Genomic DNA, 18610 nt, shown 5'->3' on the forward strand with positions numbered 1-18610 from the left:
ACATGCAGTATCTCCGGGGCGGGACATAGGTAGGATGATGGACGGCACAACAGACCAATCGACATGCAGTATCTCCGGGGCGGGACATAGGCAGGATGATAGACGGCACAACAGACCAATCGACATGCAGTATCTCCAAGGCGGGACATAGGCAGGATGATAGACGGCACAACAGACCAATCAACATGCAGTATCTCCAAGGCGGGACATAGGCAGGATGATAGACGGCACAACAGACCAATCGACATGCAGTATCTCCAAGGCGGGACATGAATGGGCTGATGGACGGCGCAAGTGACCAATCCTCGCGCAGGAATGCCGAGGCAGGCCAGCCAGCGGCCAATCAGATGCGGCGTGATGAGGGATTGTCCCGCCCTCTTTCGGCCGCCCCTCCATTGAAACAAGATGGCGCCGTCATGGGGACCCTGTCCTGTGGTGATGGCTTTACTATGGCTGGCTTTCTGCAGTCGGGGCCACACTGACTCGGGGACGGAGGAGTACTTGAAGCGGGCGCATAGCCTGACAAAGCCCTACCAGGGTAAGAGCTCCTTCATGTGCACTTTACTGTCAGCAAATCCAATATATTGCTCGCCAATTCCCAGTTGGCGTATTGGCTCTGGAGCAATCACCTGGGAACACCAGTCAACAGGTTCGCTTGCCTATTGCATGGAAACTTGGTTAGGTCACACCGCGATGGATTGTATGCGTGTGTTTCTGATGTACAAAAACACTGGAGCATTTGGAGCACTGTGTACAGTTCTAGTGGCCACATATCATTAAGAATGTACAGGATTTGGAGAGGGTTCAGAACATGTTTTACCAAGAAACCAGCATCTGCAGTTTCTTATCTCCCTTTTACCACGATGTTGCTGGGATTGGTGCATATTAAGAGATATAGTATGAGAAAAATACCATTTGGTCCAACGTCTCGATGCCATCTGAGGTGTCTCATCTAAGCTAGTGTGCCTTTACCCACGTTTGGTCCATATACCTCTAAACCCTAGACACAAAAGAGTGCTGGTGCAAACCACCATCTACCTAGACACTATCTCCTGCAACCACAAGAGATGTAACACTTGACCCTATGCCACCTCCCTTGTATCCATCCAGGGACCTCGACAGCCTTTCCAGGTGAGACACAGGTTCACATGAACTTTAATCTTATCTACTGCATTTGGTGTTCCTGATGTGGCCTCCTGTACATTGGTAAGACCAAGTGTCAACTAGCTTTTATTGAACATTCTGCCAAGGCCCAGGTTGCTAACCATTTTAACTCTCCTTCCTATACCCAAACAGACTTGGGCTGTCAGAGTGAGGCCCTCTCACAAACTGAAGGAACAGTACCACACTCTCACGTTTTGTCTTTTCATCTAACATGAGCCAGATAGCGTGTCGAGACAAGTGTCCCAAATAAATACACCCATTATACTGCCACCATTGTTTCCAGCGGGTGTCATCACCAAACCTTGCCCTGGAGGGTAATTCAGGTATTACCTAATTCCCAAACATCTTACAGATGCGTGAGATGTACAGAGATCCCCACCTCCAGTTTCAGACTTTAATCTTGGAAAATAGTAGCAACATTTGTTTCTTCCCGGTTGTTATCAGGCAGAGTGCAGTCCTGACCTCCCCATATCTACCTCATTGGAGACCTTTTAACTGTTTTCAATTAGATTTAGCTTACACTAAATGTTGTAGGCTTTATCTTGTGTCTGTACACAGTGGATGACTCGATTGTAATCATACAATTATTTGACTGGGTAGCACGCAACAAAAACCTTTTCACTGTATCTTGGTACATGTGACAATAATAAACTAAACTAAACAAATTATGTACTGTCTCAGTGAACGATTCCTATACACTTGTACTTAACTACGATTCTGTTTATAGTAATTAATTTATTGAACTGTGTGCAAAAAATAAAGTTCCCTGTACCTCAGTGACAATAAAGTACCATTGAACTATTGAAACATCACCTGTCCATGTTCTCCAGATCTGCTGTTTGACCCGCTGAGTTACTCCAGCATTTTGTGTCTTTTTTTCCTCTATAAAGCTTTCCTATCCATGTACCTGTCCAAATGTCCTTTAATTTTTGTTATTGTACTGCCTTGACAACCTCCTCTGGCAACTTGTTCCATATACAGACCCCAGCTACCGTGTGGAAAAAGTTGTCTCTCGGGTTCCAATTAAATCTTTCCCCTCTTAAACCAATGTCACGACTACAAGGTGAGGTTGGACAAACCTGGATTGTTTTCTCAGAAGGTTGAGGGGAGATCTGATGGGTATAAAAAAATTATGAGAGGGATAGATATGATAGGCAGTCAGAACCTATTTAACAGGTAGTGGAAATGTAAACGATTAGAGGGTATAGCTAGAAGGTGAGAGGGGCAAAGTTTAAATACAGGGCACGTTTTTTCACCAGAGTTCTGGTGCTGGGAATATGCTGTCAGACGGTGAAGGCAGATACAATTATGGAGTTTAAGAGGCTTTTAGATCGGCACATGAATACACAAGGATGGATTATGTGCAGACAGAGGAGATTAGGTTACTTGGCATCATGTTTGGCACAGACTTTGTGGGTTGAATGTCCTCTCTCTGTGTTGTACTGAGCTTTGGAGAGGCTGTAAAAAAAACACAGGTTTACAATCATACCAAAATCATGTTTTGTCAGGTTGTGAGAAAATTGATCTTTTAACATTTATTTTTTCACATAAACTGCAACTTTTGCTGTGGAAAATTATTAATGTTCTTTTACTTATTATGCAGTCATCTTTTATTAAGATGATTCACATGAGTGACTATAGTCATTAAAAGCACATGATTTTGAGTGAGGAACCCAGATACAATCCTACTCCATGCGATTGCCCAAAGCATCTGTCATTAATTTGCAGGAAACGTGATTTCTCTTTCATGCATAAAGTTTATATCCTGTTAACAATTACTTGTATAAAGTTTAGTGTGTGCAAGTTTTAAATGCTGCTGGTGTGGAGATGGACTTTTGGACAAAGTCAAGCTGAATTTCATGTCTAAAAATGTTCTTGTCCACCCGGATCTTCAATGTCCAAAATGTAGCCAGTGTCACTTAAAACCTTTGCATTAGCCAATAGCCAAGTGTGTGCCCTATGTTCTCTCCTCCCTGATGTAATTGAGACCCATGTAATCTATTCTTGACACCTTCCTTCTAAGCTTGTAAAATTACCCATCATTGTCTTATCTTTCATTCATTATTCTTTATCTCTCTACATCATCGTCTATATTTGTTGTTTCCCTTATCCCTAACTAGTCTGAAGAAGGGACCGACCCGAAACATCACCCATTCCTTCTCCAGAGATGCTGCCTGTCCTGCTGAGTTACTCCAGTATTTTGTGTCTACTTGTAAATACCCAATTCTTCTTGGCAGCTTGATGCTCCAGTGGGATGTGTTCAAGATTGCTGTTGTGTACTCAGTCTCTTAAACACTTGTGCTTTCTTTCCTTTTAGGTTTGGGAGCTTCAAGTTCTGGTACTTTCTGGGACATTAGTGGAAACACAATGGTGACCGCCCATTATGTACGGCTGACTCCCGACCTGCAGAGTAAACAGGGAGCTATTTGGAACCGCATTGTAAGACTTGATTTTGATTACACTTTGAGTGGTGCAAAATGAAATGGATGGATAGCATCAAATGCTCCTGTTCAGCTTGAGCATGGGATAGGTGTAGAGAAAAGCTTCTCCCTGCACACTGGACTATGGGCATGAAGGAGAGGAAGCCTCCCTCCCAATGTTGTTCCAATAAAACACTCCCAGGGCATGGGTTAGAATCAGAATAAACCTCTCCCTACACTGTCCCATCTACAGATGCACCATATACAGTATACTGCTGAGTTGCATCGCAGCTTGGTTTAAGAACAGCTCAGTCCAAAACCACAGGGATTTCCAGAGAGTTGTAGATGTAGCGAGTCAGTCACACAGATCAGACTTCCCACCATCTATACTTCATGCTGCCTTGAAATAGCAGCCAACATATTCAAAGCCTTGTCCCATCCCTCATCCCCTTTTATCAGACTTCTGAACCATCCTTCCATAAGCTTGAACACAGTACAATTCTCCTCTACTTTATTGGGCTTTGCCTCTGGAACTGTTGTGCTTCAATGCTGAGAACTATATTCGACACTCGGTACCTTTCCCTTCACTCTACCTGTTGTACTTGAGTTTTGCTTGAGTATTTATGTTTGGTGTAATCTGATTTGATCGGAAAACTTGCAAAACAAAGCTTTTCACTATCTCAGTATATGTAACAATAATAAACCTAACCCAATCAAACACTCTCAGATAGCGTAAAATCATATGCAGAGCAAAGCCCCATTTATACTGTCCCATCACATTTTCTCAGGGCATAAAGTCAGGAGCAGTCATGTTTCTTCCACACTGTCTCATCAAAAGATCTTGGAACAAGTATTGTGCAGTTCAAATAAACAGTTACGTTCCGTCTGCAATGTCTTGCCAAACACTCCCAGGATAGATACAGTTAGATATGGGGTAAAGCTACCCCTAGGATGTCTCATCAAGCTACCTATGACTTGGATTAGAGTATGGAACTAGGGAAAGGATATCTGCTGTGGTCAGTACTTGAAGGTTGGTGTACTTTTCTTCCTTGGGCTGTGTTCACCGTTTACTGTCTCCAAAACCTGCAAGTAATTCTCTGTCTCTCTCTCTCTGTCTCTCTCTCTGTCTGCAGGCTTGCTTGATGCGAGACTGGGAGATGCAGGTACACTTCAAAAATCCATGGACAAGGAAAGAAGAATCTAAACGGTGATGGGATTGCTGTGTGGTACACCAAAGATCGCATGCAACCAGGTACAGTGTCTGAAATAGGAGGGAGCCTGTCGCTCCTCCTATTTCAGGATGTAGCGAGTCAGTCACACAGATCAGACTTCCCACCATCTATACTTCATGCTGCCTTGAAATAGCAGCCAACATAATCAAAGCCTTGTTCCGTCCCTCATCCCCTATTATCAGGCTTCTGAACCATCCTTCCATAAGCTTGAACTGACTTTGTTGTTAGCGGGAATAATTGCAGGAGGAAAATGATCACCAAATCAAACGTCAATCATCTGCATTTCACTCTGCCTTAGAAAAGCAGTCGATATAATCAAGGACTTGTCCCACCCCTCGTCGCGTTCCTCCTTCTTCATGCTCCCGTCCGGCAAAAGATACAGACGCTGGAAAGAGCGCACCACCAGACGCAGGAACAGCTTCTTTGCCTCGGTTATCAGGCTTCTGAATGGTCCTTCCATAAGCTAGGGTACTGTCTGATTCACCTCTACCGCACAGCAGACATTGGTCTCTGAAACTGGTGCGATTTGCTCTGTCAATTGTACTTGAGTTTGACTTGATTGTATTAAGATAGTATTATCTGATTGGATAACATACAAAGCAAAGCTTTTCACTGTACCTCAGTACATGTGACAGAATAAACCTAAACTTTACTCTCCCTGTTTTCTGCAGCAGGGTGGGTGGTCATCATACTACTCATTAGCGAGAGTACAGTCCAGATCTCCCAGCCTATCTCATCGTGGTCCATGCCTTTAAAAAAAATCTGTACTTGCTGTGTGACTGTAATGCAGAAGACTGTAGCACTGAACTGCAGATGCTGGTTTAAATCGAAGGTAGACACAAAATGCTGGAGTAACTCAGGCTATTTGAAGTGCCCTTGCTTTCCCTCTCTCTCTCCATCCCTCCCCCTTCGTAGTTCTCCCACCAGTCTCACTGTCTCCTACTACATTCTATCTCTGTCCCACCCACTCCCCTGACATCAGTCTGAAGAAGGGTCTCGACCCGAAACGTCATCCATTCCTTCTCTCCAGAGATGCTGCCTGTCCCACTGAGTTACTCCAGCACTTTGTGTCTACTGTAGCACTAGCTTTTGGACTGGTATATTACACTTTGCATTAACTGTTGTGCTTGGGCTAACAGGTCAGTTATTCCTTCTATCTCCTCCTTTCTCAAATAACCCACCTCTCATTCTTCCAAACTCTAGTGTGCAGCTGTGTCTGCTTAATTTATCATTGTAGTACACATACCCCCCCCCCCCCCCCCCCCAACTGTATCCCAGGAATCATTCTTGTAGACCCCCAAAGTCCCTGGTTTAAAGCCACGCCTGGCTTTGTTCATTTGGAATGGGTGAGTTGATCAACAAGAGGACAACATTGCAAGCCCAGTGTCATGAGCAAGGTTCTCCTGCCTCCTCTGGCTGTTAATGGCCCCTCTTCCCCCAATGCTAAAAGCGATTGCCAGTTGCACTGAGGGTCTAGTGCAGGCTGTTAATTGAGAACCACCTGTTCTCTTGCAACAGTCAGTGCCATCGAGTTTGGGGAAAGGCACTTTATATTCGTGGACTGGCAATGGTGACAGACAACAGATTATATTGAATGGTTACCATTTTCTTCTCTAGGTTCAGTATTTGGAAGTAAGGATCTCTTTTCCGGACTCGGAATATTCTTGGATACCTACCCAAATGAGGAGAAACAGCACGAGGTGTGTACTGGATCAATATTTATGATCACATAACGTGATGTGTTCTGCTAACCCCCCCCGCCAAAATAACAGTCTCTCTTCTGCCCTTGAATTTAAACTCCTATCGAACTCCCCAGGTGTTTGTCGTTGTAAATCATTGAAGCTGTAATTGCCTCGCTGAGAAATAATATAAATGTTTATCCTGTTTAAACGGCTTTAAACACGGCAGAAATGTTGAGAGTCCGTGAGATTCGGAAGCAATTGTCATGAATTCAGAAATTAAGCAAGGGAACAAGCCTACTAGCACTCACACATGAGCGGTGGAGGTATAAACCTTTACCGTTCTTGTTAATAACCACTTGAGTGAGAGTGCCATTGCTTAAAGAACTAATTTGAGGGCTTGCATGAACCCTAACAGCTGAATGGCTTCCCTGTGTTGTAGGCTTCTTTAATTCACACTTGTCTGATGTGACCAGTTGCTTCTGAGTTGTGCTATGACAGTCTAGTTTGGTTTTTAATTTAGTCTAGAGATACAGTACAGAAACAGGCCCTTCGGCCCACCGAGTCCAGGCCAAATAGCGATCCCCGCACACTTAACACTATCCAACACACACTAGGGACAGTTTACAATTATATCAAGCCCATTAACCCACAAACCTGTACATTTTGGAGTGTGGGAGGGAACTGGAGATCCAGGAGAAAACCCAGGCGGTCACAGCAGAACGCACAAACTCTGTACAGACAGCACCCGTAGTCAGGATCGAACCTGTGTCTCTGGCAATGTAAGGCAGAAACTACACCGCTATGCCACTATGCCAGTCGGCAAAGTAACATCCATCTGCAGTGCGTAAAGAACTTTAAAAATGTTAAGAACTTTTAATATATTTGTTGAACTTTATGCTTGGAAACACATACACAAATGGGTAAAAATGCAACCATAAGCGTACATTAGATCCCTTAAATAACAAGGTTTTGCATTTAAAATCCCTGAAGAAAGATAAACAAGTATTGATCCCATCTCTGAGATCATCTTATTCCTGCATAATTGATGACATTTTGAAATGCTTTCACCAGATATAGGTCAAGCAGATAGCTTACAGACATCGATGTGCATGTAGACAAACAGATGTGAGGTGCGCATTTCATCATGGAAAGAGAATAGCCAGGCCTATAGGTTAGCCTTTGCCCAATTTTCACCTTTGATTGCTACTGTGCACCGTTCCTTCAGTGCAAGTAGTCGGTGTAGTTTCCCAACTCCAGTCCTGAACTGGGCTTGAGATTAGACACAAAATGCTGCAGTAACTCAGTGGGACCGGCAGCATCTCTGGAGAGAAGGAATTCCTTCTCTCCAGAGATGCCGCCTATCCTGCTGAATTGGATCTGGATTGGATCTGACCGACACTCCAGGTGTGTTTCAGCAGAATCATTTTGTTTTGCTCAATCCGGTTTCAGTCCTTAGTGGGACCAGGATTTTTACCCTTGGAAGGGAATATAGGAATAGTTAGAAATGAACAATTTGAATATGTGTTTAATGTAATGATCAATTTTCTGACTTGCAATATTTAAAATTAATAGTCACTGCATGATGTCACATTAGTGATCAATTACTGTAACTCCTTGCCTGGAAATTGAATCCTTGTTAATCCTTCAGGGATTGATCTGAGAAATATATCTGCATATTCACTGCCTGTAAACGGACAGTTTGTCCCAAAGAGGCAGTTGACTATTTGCAGGAAATGCATGCCAGTTTGAAAGCAATGATAAGTTATTGAAATACCTGTTTTATCTCATGTTGCCTTTATTTCCGGGATGTGCAGTCTAAGAAGAGGAGATATACACCTTCTACTCAGGTAGCTTTGTGTTCCAGTTTCCAATCTTCATGCCCCTTGGCATATGTTCATTTCTTCTTTACCAACGAGTGAATGTGTATTTTTTGCGTCTTGGTGTTTCATTTATAGTTTTTTTTTGTTGTTGTTTTTTTTTAAATCATCCCAGTTTTATTTTTGCTGTGCAAAATTCTCTTGTCATTCCAGTGTGTTGGGAGAGCAATTCCAGAGGAGTTCTACCCTCTGCTTTGAGAAATTTGGGACTTTGATCTTAGAGGTGTATAAAATCAGGGGAATAGTAGACGGAATCTGTTACTCGGGGAGAAATTAAGAATTACAGGTCACACTGTTGGGGTGGGATCTGGAGAGGAAGAATGTTACATTAAAATACATTGTGTTGGAGCATTATATTGTTTAAATATCCTTTAAATAAATCTGGAACCTGTGCTCCAGGATTTGCCTTTAGTTGTGTGTGTGTTGGTTGTGTGAAAGTGTGTGTGTGTGCTTGTTACTGGGTGTAATCGAGGACTTTGGCCTTTAACATTCTGATTTTGGCTTCATAGCGAATCTTCCCGTATATTTCGGCAATGGTGAATAACGGGAGCTTGTCTTACGATCACTCGCGGGACGGTCGGCCCACGACGATCGGAGGATGCACGGCTCTCGTGAGAAATCTCAACCACGACACCTTTGTTGTGATCCGTTACCTGAAGAGAAGACTCACGGTGAGTTTGGGCCTCCAGCTGTTTGCAACAAATAGAACATGGAACATGCAGCACGGTGGGGCAGCGCTAGAGTTGCTGCCTTACAGCACCAGAGACTCTGGTTCGATCCTGCCTACAGGTGCTATCTGTACCTGTGCAAGGGTCTCGACCCGAAACATCACCCATTCCTTCTCTCCAGAGATGCTGCCTGTCCCGCTGAGTTACTCCAGCTTTTTGTGTCTGTCTTTGGTGTAAACCAGCATCTGCAGTTCCTTCCTGCACATGGATGTGATCCCGATTATCACCCCCCCTCCTAGGCTTTTCTCTTTGCCATTCTCCCCCGGTTTCGATGGAAGCCGTTGTGTTCGGGGGAGTTTAATCTTGACTGTGGCCAGGCTCAGCAGGAAACTTTATAGCACATTGATGGATGTTTTTCATTTGCAGGTTATGATTGATATTGACGGCAAGAATGAGTGGAAAGACTGCATTGATTTCCCTGGCATCAGACTGCCAATGGGTTATTATTTTGGTGCTTCTTCTGCTACTGGAGACTTGACAGGTCTGTTCCTCTCCTCCTTTCCCTCATCTTCATATTATGGGAATTGCTTGAGAAAGAAAGGGTGACTGAAGTTTTCCGTGGATTCTTTGCTCTTGTGACACCTCAAAAAAAAACTTTATAGTCAATGGCACACCTTTTGTAGTTTGGATGTGGGAGGAAACTGGAGAAAAGACTTTAGCCTTCCATCACAGTGAGGAGGTGCCTGGTGAACTCACTGTGGCGGATGTTCATTGTGTGTTTTTGTTATTTTTATTTTCATTATATGTATGACAGCAAGGCGACAAAAATTTGTTCAGACTTAAAGGTCTGAATGACAATAAAGGATACTTTGACTTTGAAAACCCATGCTCACAGGGAAATCGTGCAGACTCCACACAAGCAGCACCCAAGCTCAGAATCAACCCTGTATATGGCACAGTGAGGCAGCAACTCCACCAGTTGCGCCACTGTGCTGCCCTGTGATGTGGGATACCTGAAACCACAATCTCCCTAAGTATGAGACTACTACTAGTAGTACTAGAGTGTCACCCATTGACTCGTAGAGTAATATGATGGGAGGGTTGTTATCTACTCACTCCTGTGGACCTTGGATGTTGTCGCCCTTGGAAGTGATGGCCACTAACCCGTGATGTGAACTTTGCAGATAATCACGACGTTATATCAGTAAAGGTCTATCAGCTAACGGTGGAAAAATCTCCTGGCGATGAGGAGGAGGAAGAGGATGAGGAGGTATTGGTCCCCAGTGTGGACAACTTCAGCATGCTAGGAGGTAAGTCAAACACCCCCATTTCCCACAGTTATGATACATTAACTTATGTTGTGAAATAATGCCTCTGCTTAAATATAAGTGACAGTCAACCTAGTGTGGTGATTCAGCCAATCCTTCATTTTAAGTAAGTCCTTTAAATTGCAAAGTGATCAGTGTACTCGATGAGGGACTCTGTAATGAGAAGAATGTTCCCTCTGCCGTTGCAACGCCCCTGCCCTACTGACGGGGAATGTGACTGAAATACAATCATAAGATCACCCTTCATCCTTCTTTGATCCAAGGAAGAGTACCAGCCTGCTCAAGTACTCCCCATAGCTCAGGCCCTCGAGACCTTAAATGTTCTCTGCACCCTTTCCAGCTAGACAACATCTTTCCTATAACATGGTGCCCAGAACTGAACACAATGCTCTAAATGCGGCCTCATCAATGTCGTATATAACTGCAAGATCCCAACTTCTGTCCTGCTCATGTTAATTTTCCCAAATTGCAACACCTCACATTTCTTTGTATTAAATCCCAACAACCATTCCTCAGCCAAGATACTGCTGCAATTTTTGACAACCATCTTCACTATCTACAATACCACCCACATTAGTGTCTGTAGATCTATTGAGGGAGGAGGAGGAATAGTGGGGTGGGAAAGGTCTTGCAGGAGAACTTGTAAAATGGTGTTGTTTGGCAGGGGTGTTAATGGCAACCATCGTTTCTAGTGTGATGTGTCACCAATGCCCGAGATGGAGAATGCTACTAATTTGATCATTGATTTGAGCAGATGATCTGGAATCTGAGCCGATGAGTGGCGTGACATTGTTCTTCATCAGCTTTTTCTCACTCGTGGGCCTCATGGTGCTGGCGGTGATTGGAATCATCGTCTTCCAGAAGTGGCAGGAGCAGAGCCGTAAGCGCTTCTACTGAGGCCCATGCGGCCACCACTGGGAACCGCAGGGCTTGGGATGACGTTCCTTCATCGGGGATGATGATTGCACCAGCTTGGCTCTTCAATGTTACTCTGTGTACAGCTAGCTGCTGGACCTTGCCTTGTTCTTGGGCAGCTATAGTCCCCACTGTCACAAAGCAATCGACTTGGGCGAATTGTAACGAGAGAACAGACACAATAGTGAAGACTTCCATCGCATCTATGTGAAAGCACTGCAGAAAAATAACCCCATTGGAAGACAAAGGCGAAGGAAGAGTTCTTACAACATCCTTCTCTCGCTGAACGAGGTGACATCGTTGTATGGTGTCTATGGAATGTTGGGATTACTGACCTCATCTAAATATGGTATTCCTCTCATCACCACTGTGGGCATTGAAGAAGCCTATTGTTCTCTGCAAGTTGATACAAGTTAGAACAAGGGAAACCAAAATGAGGAAGGTCATTAAGTGACTACCTCTTTTAATTCTGACCCAATAGGACATGTGCTCTGTGGAGTTGATACTGCTCTGCCTGCAGTGAGACCTTATTACTTGTGTTCAGCTGTGTTTATTTTTCAGGGAAGTGAGAAGAGGCACTTGAAATGTTTCATGATCTATGTTAAAATGAGTAGACATTTTTAAAAAGTGTGTGGGGAAGTTGAATGTTTTGTGCTGGTGATTTAAATGTTTCCCTGTGACGGGAATGAGATTTCTGTTCTGATAATGCATCAGAATAAAAAGGCATCAGCTGGAACTTGGAAGGTAGGCGGGACTGCAGATCAGCTGCTTTTGGTACAAGTAGTTGCTTCCTGTGTGTATGAAGGGTGAGGGTACACTGCCGAGGGGATGTATTTAGGTCTTAATGTGTCTGCTTTCACTGTGCTTGGTACTTTGAAACCCCATCTCTACCCCAGCCTGCTGTGTGTATTGAGGGCAGTTCTATTTTAGTCCTTGCCACTACTGAGCTACAAAGAGCACTGGGTGCAGTTTGCTGGTCCCTGCTTCCCGATGTGTTAACCTTGTTGTGTATTTTAGGAATGGTAGTACAGAAAACACAACCATTTGCCTGGCGTGGTTGACATTTGAGTGGCAGCTCATCCAAACCAGTACATCACCTGGAGAGCAAACAGACTGGTACATGGATAGGACAGGTTTAGAAGATTATGGGGCCAGGTGTAATCTAATGTGGCACTTGATGCAGGAACCAGTTTCCACTGTGTTGTCCGAATCAGCAGGGCAGCCGGAAATGTTCCCCAATCATAGCGGGGGTCTTGGAGTGTAAATTCCGTCCCATTCCAGGAGCTCACTGTAATTTAGACTGGAATCAAAAATATAAGGTGACATCTCCTGTCCTCGCCTGCAAAGAAAAACTCAGAACTATACAAACCTGACAGTGCGTGGATTCTATGGAGGTGGTTGCCCTTGATGTCAAACTGCCTTTCGTGCTCCGATCATCTTAGGTTCTGTGACAGGCTACAAATTGGACATGGTCAACCTTGATCTTCCAATCCCATCTGCCAAAGTCACTGCAGAAAACCACTGCCATTATTCAGTGGTATCTGAACAGCTTAGTTACTGAGCGCCCAATTGATGAGTGCTGATCAGAGTTGCAGATGCACTGTAGAATGTACAACACTATTACTGTGTCCCTGGCTCTGCCTGTAAATGTTTTTTAACAAAGTAAAGCAGAATGTAGATATGAAATTTATTTATGTTCACATTTAGTGGTAATGTTAAAATTATTAAGTTATGCAGAAAGCACCATGTATTAGGGAAGAATAGCTCTCCCAAAGTGTTTATACTACTATATGGACGGGAAAGGTATGGAGGGTTATGGTCTGAACGCAGGTGTATGGGACTAGGGGAGAATACGTGTTCGGCACCGACTAGAAGGGTCGAGATGGCCTGTTTCCGTGCTGTAATTGTTATATGGTTTTATATGGTTACTGAACTTTAAGTTTCAATGGTTAATTTTGTTTGTATATCCTTTGATTGAAAAGTGTGTGCACCATATCAGGTGGGACATGGCTGTGGTGCTAGCAGTCCTTCTTCACACTGCATGACAGAGTTAAATGGTGCACATGAAATTGGAAAAGACTTGCAAAGCCCATCTACTGCCTTTAGGATGCAGAAACAAAGAACTACAGATGATGGTAAAAGGACACAAAGTGCTGGAGTAAATCAGCACCTTGCAGCGAGACCTGGGTGTCATGGTACACCAGTCATTGAAAGTAGGCATGCAGGTGCAGCAGGCAGTGAAGAAAGCGAATGGGATGTTAGCTTTCATAGCAAAAGGATTTGAGTATAGGAGCAGGGGGGAGGTTCTACTGCAGTTGTACAGTTTTGGTCTCCAAATCTGAGGAAGGACATTATTGCCATTGGTGAGTGCAGAGAAGGTTCGCCAGACTGATTCCTGGGATGTCAGGACTGTCTTATGAAGAAAGACTGGATAGACTTGGTTTATACTCTCTAGAATTTAGGAGATTGAGAGGGGATCTTATAGAAACTTACAAAATTCTTAAGGGGTTGGACAGGCTAGATGCAGGAAGATTGCTCCCGATGTTGGGGAAGTCCAGGACAAGGGGTCACAGCTTAAGGATAAGGGGGAAATCCTTTCAAACCGAGACGAGAAGAACTTTTTTCACACAGAGAGTGGTGAATCTCTGGAACTCTCTGCCACAGACGGTAGTCGAGGCCAATTCATTGGCTATATTTAAGAGGGAGTTAGATGTGGCCCTTGTGGCTAAGGGGATCAGAGGGTATGGAGAGAAGGCAGGTACGGGATACTGAGTTGGATGATCAGCCATGATCATATTGAATGGCGGTGCAGGCTCGAAGGGCCGAATGGCCTACTCCTGCATCTAATTTCTATGTTTCTATGTTTACACATAATCCCTGGAGAACATGGAAAGTTGACCTTTCGGGTCCAGACCCTTCTTCAGACCCAGTCCCTACACAAAACCATGTTCTCCAGAAATGCTGCCTGACCTACTGAGTTACTCCAGCACTCTGCATCCTTACTGCCTTTATGATATCTGGTTAGGAGCTTGTTCAGAATTAAAGGCTTTTTAAAGGCTGCACACGAGATAGAGGAATTAAAACAGAACATGCTGGAAACACTCAGCATTTCAGGCAACATCTGTGGAAAAAGATGTTGCCTGAACAGTAAACTTTTCAGATTAAGAAACCCACAGATGGTGTTGAAATGCTGATTATCCTAATTAACAGCACTATTGTAAGACTACTGTTTAAATATAATTAAACAGAACATGTGGAAATTGATATGAAGCCTAAGTTTCTTTTATGTTTATGTATTAGCTGTTTAATTTTACCAAGTGACTTCACACAGATTGGAATTAGGGATGTTACTGAAGGAGGCACATCTAAATGTAAATGACCTGGTCCTTCACACTAAACTCACTCTGGTATAGAAGAGGCTATGATTAGTCAGACTCCCTCTGCTGTGCATAGAGTCCACCAGGACAGCTGCAATCAGCTGGGGAAATCCTCCCATCAGTTTGCTCCATCAAGGTGCCCAGTCACAGGTTTGGAAGATAAACCAATACCTGGCCCTTTTCACACAGAGAGTGGTGAATCTCTGGAACTCTCTGCCACAGAAGGTAGTTGAGGCCAGTTCATTGGCTATATTTAAGAGGGAGTTAGATGTGGGCCCTTGTTAGAGGGATCAGGGGTATGGAGAGAAGGCAGGTACAGGATACCGAGTTGGATGATCAGCCATGATCATATTGAATGGTGGTGCAGGCTCGAAGGGCCGAATGGCCTACTCCTGCACCTAATTTCTATGTTTCTATGTAACAAGCTTCTGTTGCTGGCAGGGTGGTCACTGCAAGCTGTGCCCACTGGAGCCCTTCTGGGACTGGTGTATACTACACGGGCTGGATAAGAGTTTTGTGAATAAAGTTGACCACATAATACAGCAGAACAGGGCCTTTAGCCAACACTGCCAGACATGATGCTGAGCTGAACTGTTCTCATCTGCCTGCACGGCTCTGCTTATCTAAAAGCCTCTTAAACAGAAAGGCAAACAATCAAAACCACTATATTCAACACAACTCCTGCATTGGGGCCCACCGTCTGTCTCCCACCACTAGAGAACATTTTCAAAGACCTCAATCAGATTCTAGTCTCCGCTCTAATCTCTCCTTTAGCGTCGCATATAAAACCAATATTAAGCAGAGTACATTTGGGTTTTATTTACACTGGCTGGATATATATTTAACAATACAAAATAATTTATAGGTTAATTCATCAAAGGCTTTGGGGGACTGAAGTCCCTTTTTAAAAACACTTTTTGCAAAAAAAGTAGCAAGTAAATGGAGCATTTGTGGAAAGTGCTGGCGTGGAAACATTTGAAATATGAAGTGTAGAACAGGTGTTAAACTTGCTGTAATCGAACTCTTCAGCAGGTAGTCTGGTATCGACCTTGGAAGGAGCAATGTCCTGGCCTCAGCTGGGTGATGATTCCCTTTGAAATCTGCACAAACCAGGGTTTAGACTGTGAACCCTCAAGTCCTGTCTCTCTCACACCCAACTGTTTTTCCATCCATGGCCAACAGCAAAGGTAATGAAGGGAAGCAACACGCTGGAGGCATCCTGCTGGGTTGTTGCTCCTTGCAGGCCCAGCCGCTCACCCCGTGACTGGCCTGGCCTTCTACCTTGCGTGCCTCCTTGTCACTTTTTCTTCCCATGAAATCTAGTGGACTGCAACAAAAATTTTGCTATAGTGTTCTGTTAAAAAAACAAATTCAAGGAAAAGAGAAATAAAATAAACCCCAGTTTATTACATGGTGGTCGTGTTTGCTTCATTCACCAGTTTAAGCAGTGAACTGCCTGCAGGAAGCATTAGATGAATCTCAACAGACTGATCAGCTAACTGGGTCTTGGCCAGATCAGCTGCAAGTGGTTCTCCACAGTAATCAGCAGGAACACCCCTGACATGTTTCTAGTTTAGTTCCCCTTGAAGTCTTGCTACCACAGCTCCTGATGTTCCATCAGCATGGGTAGCCCTTCAAAACCTCATAGTGTGATGCACAACGATGGTGTGTGAGCAGCTGATCGTAGCGGTGTGTGTGTGTGCGCGTATTTGGATAGAGCAATGGGATGGCATTCACACTGAACTGTCCAACTATTGGAAAGCCATTGGGGTTTTGCAGACCTCCAATCCCTTTCCCTCGCCCAGGAGCACTGTGACCAATTATTGTGCCTGATTGGTATAAGCAGGGACCAGGCATTTCATTCATGAAACATCAATGAAAGTGGAGAGTCGACAAACTAAGACCATGTAATAAAGTTTAACATTAGACAGCAAGTTTTCACTTGTTAGTGTGAGAGCTCTTCTGTCAAATTACTTTCACACACCTCAGTTTGAACTTGTAACAACATCGTTAGTGCAACTTTTCAGATAAAGCATCACAAAATAGAAAAGACAACTCATCAAATTTAACAATGAGCATTTTTTGAATTAAATCGGTCTGCATGCCAAAACTAATGGAGAGAAGCCTTAAACTTTCTCAAAGAAAGATATTGTTAGGGGAAGATAATTGTTCTATTCTTATAGAGCATGAATCATCTCCTGACCATATGCACTTATATACTTGCACAATTTATTGTTAAGGAATCAATGAACTAAAGTACCTTCCCTTTATAGCATCAAAAGTTCCCAGTGTATGGACAGCACAGGTTAGAAACAAAGTGGTGTCCTTCAGCACTATCCTGTCAAACACTCAGAAGGTGCAGGATGGTCCCACACTCCTGATCTTTGGTCAGCCAGTGCAGGGGAGGGGAGGGGGGGGGGGGGGGGGGGGGGCGGCATTCATTCATTCAGGAGACCTCTGGACATGGTCACAGTGGCCATTTGCAGGTCTGGTGTTAAGCCATCGAAGGTGGGGGGAATCTATCTAAGCTGACCATCCACCCCACCCCCTTTCCAAGGTAATGTTTGTGCCTCAGGGCCCATCATGAGCAACTACACACTGTCCACGAGCAGACAGGTAGCCGTCTGGAACCTGTGGGCCTTGCAGGGCTTGGAGTGCATCCTGAACAAGGAGGATAACTTTCATAATTTTTTTGACAATTTTATGGTTGTTTTGCTTGGTAGTTCTAGAATGCCTTGGTATAGTTGAAATGCATATTATTTAGAGTTGAGAAATATAGTGTGGAAACAGGCCCTTCGGCCCACCGAGTCCATGCTGACCAGTGATTGCCTGTACACTAATTCTATCCCACACACTAGGGACAATTTACAGAGGCCAATTAAACTTCAAGTCAAGTTATTCGTCACATACACATACGAGACGTGCAGTGAAATGAAACAAAGCTGCACGTCTTTGGGATGTGGGAGGAAACCGGAGCCCCCAGAGAAAACCCACGTGGCCACAACTCCGTACAGACAGCACCCGAGGTCAGGATCGAACCCGGGTCTTTGGCGCTGTAAGGCATCAACTCAACCGCTGCATCCCTGTGCCACCATTATGTGGGTCACTGTTTGTCGGGAGCTTTCCTTCAGTTTACACTTCAGATAGCACGGTATACTTACAGGTATTGCATTGAGGATAGACACGAGGAGTATAATGGGCACCAACAACAGCAATGCACAGATAACCCACCACTTGTACTTGCGCCAAACAATATGCTTCAACCCCTTCAGGGGAGACTGGAACCACAAGAACGAAGTGTCTGGCCGGCTGCAGAACAGGAAGGACAATGGGTGAACTGGAGAATGGGCAAACATTTGCTTAAATACGTAATCTTTATGCCAGGGAAGAACTGCAAATGCTGGAAGAAGGGTCTCGACCTGAAAAGTCATCCATTCCTTCTACCAGAGATGCTGCCTGCCCCGCTGAGTTACTCCAGCATTTTGTGCCTAAACTATGTGAGCAAATAAAACTACTTACTAACATGTGCCTGTAAGCGCAAGGAACTGAATTTGCTGGTTTACAAAAAAGACGAAAAGGACTGAAGTAACTCAGCAGGTAACTTCAGTGTGGAAGGTCTCGACTCAAGATGTCACCTATCCATGTTCTCCAGAGAAGTGGCTCGAGTTACTCCAGCACTGAGTTTTTTTTTAAACTAACAAGTGCCAGTTATTTATTAAATAAGAACATGCAAAAAAACAAACTGCTGGAGGAACTCCCAGGGGCGAGGCAACATCTGTTGAAGGAAATGTACGTACAACCTGGCATGTAGTGGAATTATGACAGAGTCACGTTGCGGGGGAAACTCAGGCTCAGGTTAGATCAGGTCTAGTTCCAATTTTATACCCAAGCAGACCTCGACAAATCTGTCACTGCAACACCATCATGCATTGTCCATCATCCAAGAA

The 18610-nt window shown here is 44.2% G+C and overlaps 2 protein-coding genes across 2 annotated transcripts in view; one reads left to right on the forward strand and one right to left on the reverse strand.

Annotated features, from left to right (window-relative positions):
- Positions 1–366: 366 nt before the first annotated feature.
- LOC129713383 (VIP36-like protein) lies at positions 367–13581 on the forward strand. Its single transcript, XM_055662400.1, is given in 10 exon segments — positions 367–538; positions 3482–3603; positions 4718–4756; positions 4758–4836; positions 6434–6516; positions 8313–8345; positions 8885–9046; positions 9470–9584; positions 10228–10353; positions 11126–13581. Coding segments are annotated over 10 exon segments (1035 nt in total). The 5' UTR covers positions 367–405; the 3' UTR covers positions 11269–13581.
- Positions 13582–15464: 1883 nt separating this feature from the next.
- LOC129713363 (myoferlin-like) overlaps positions 15465–18610 on the reverse strand; it is a 55306-nt gene continuing 52160 nt past the window's right edge. Inside the window, exons 52-53 of the mRNA XM_055662363.1 lie at positions 17825–17972; positions 15465–16017 (exon numbers count right to left, since the gene is read on the reverse strand). Of these exons, the coding sequence (XP_055518338.1) occupies positions 15961–16017; positions 17825–17972 (205 nt within the window). The 3' untranslated portion in view covers positions 15465–15960. The remainder of the gene's footprint in view (positions 16018–17824; positions 17973–18610) is intronic.

The sequence above is a fragment of the Leucoraja erinacea genome, chromosome 35 (genome assembly GCF_028641065.1).
Source record: "Leucoraja erinacea ecotype New England chromosome 35, Leri_hhj_1, whole genome shotgun sequence".
NCBI lineage: Eukaryota > Metazoa > Chordata > Chondrichthyes > Rajiformes > Rajidae > Leucoraja > Leucoraja erinaceus.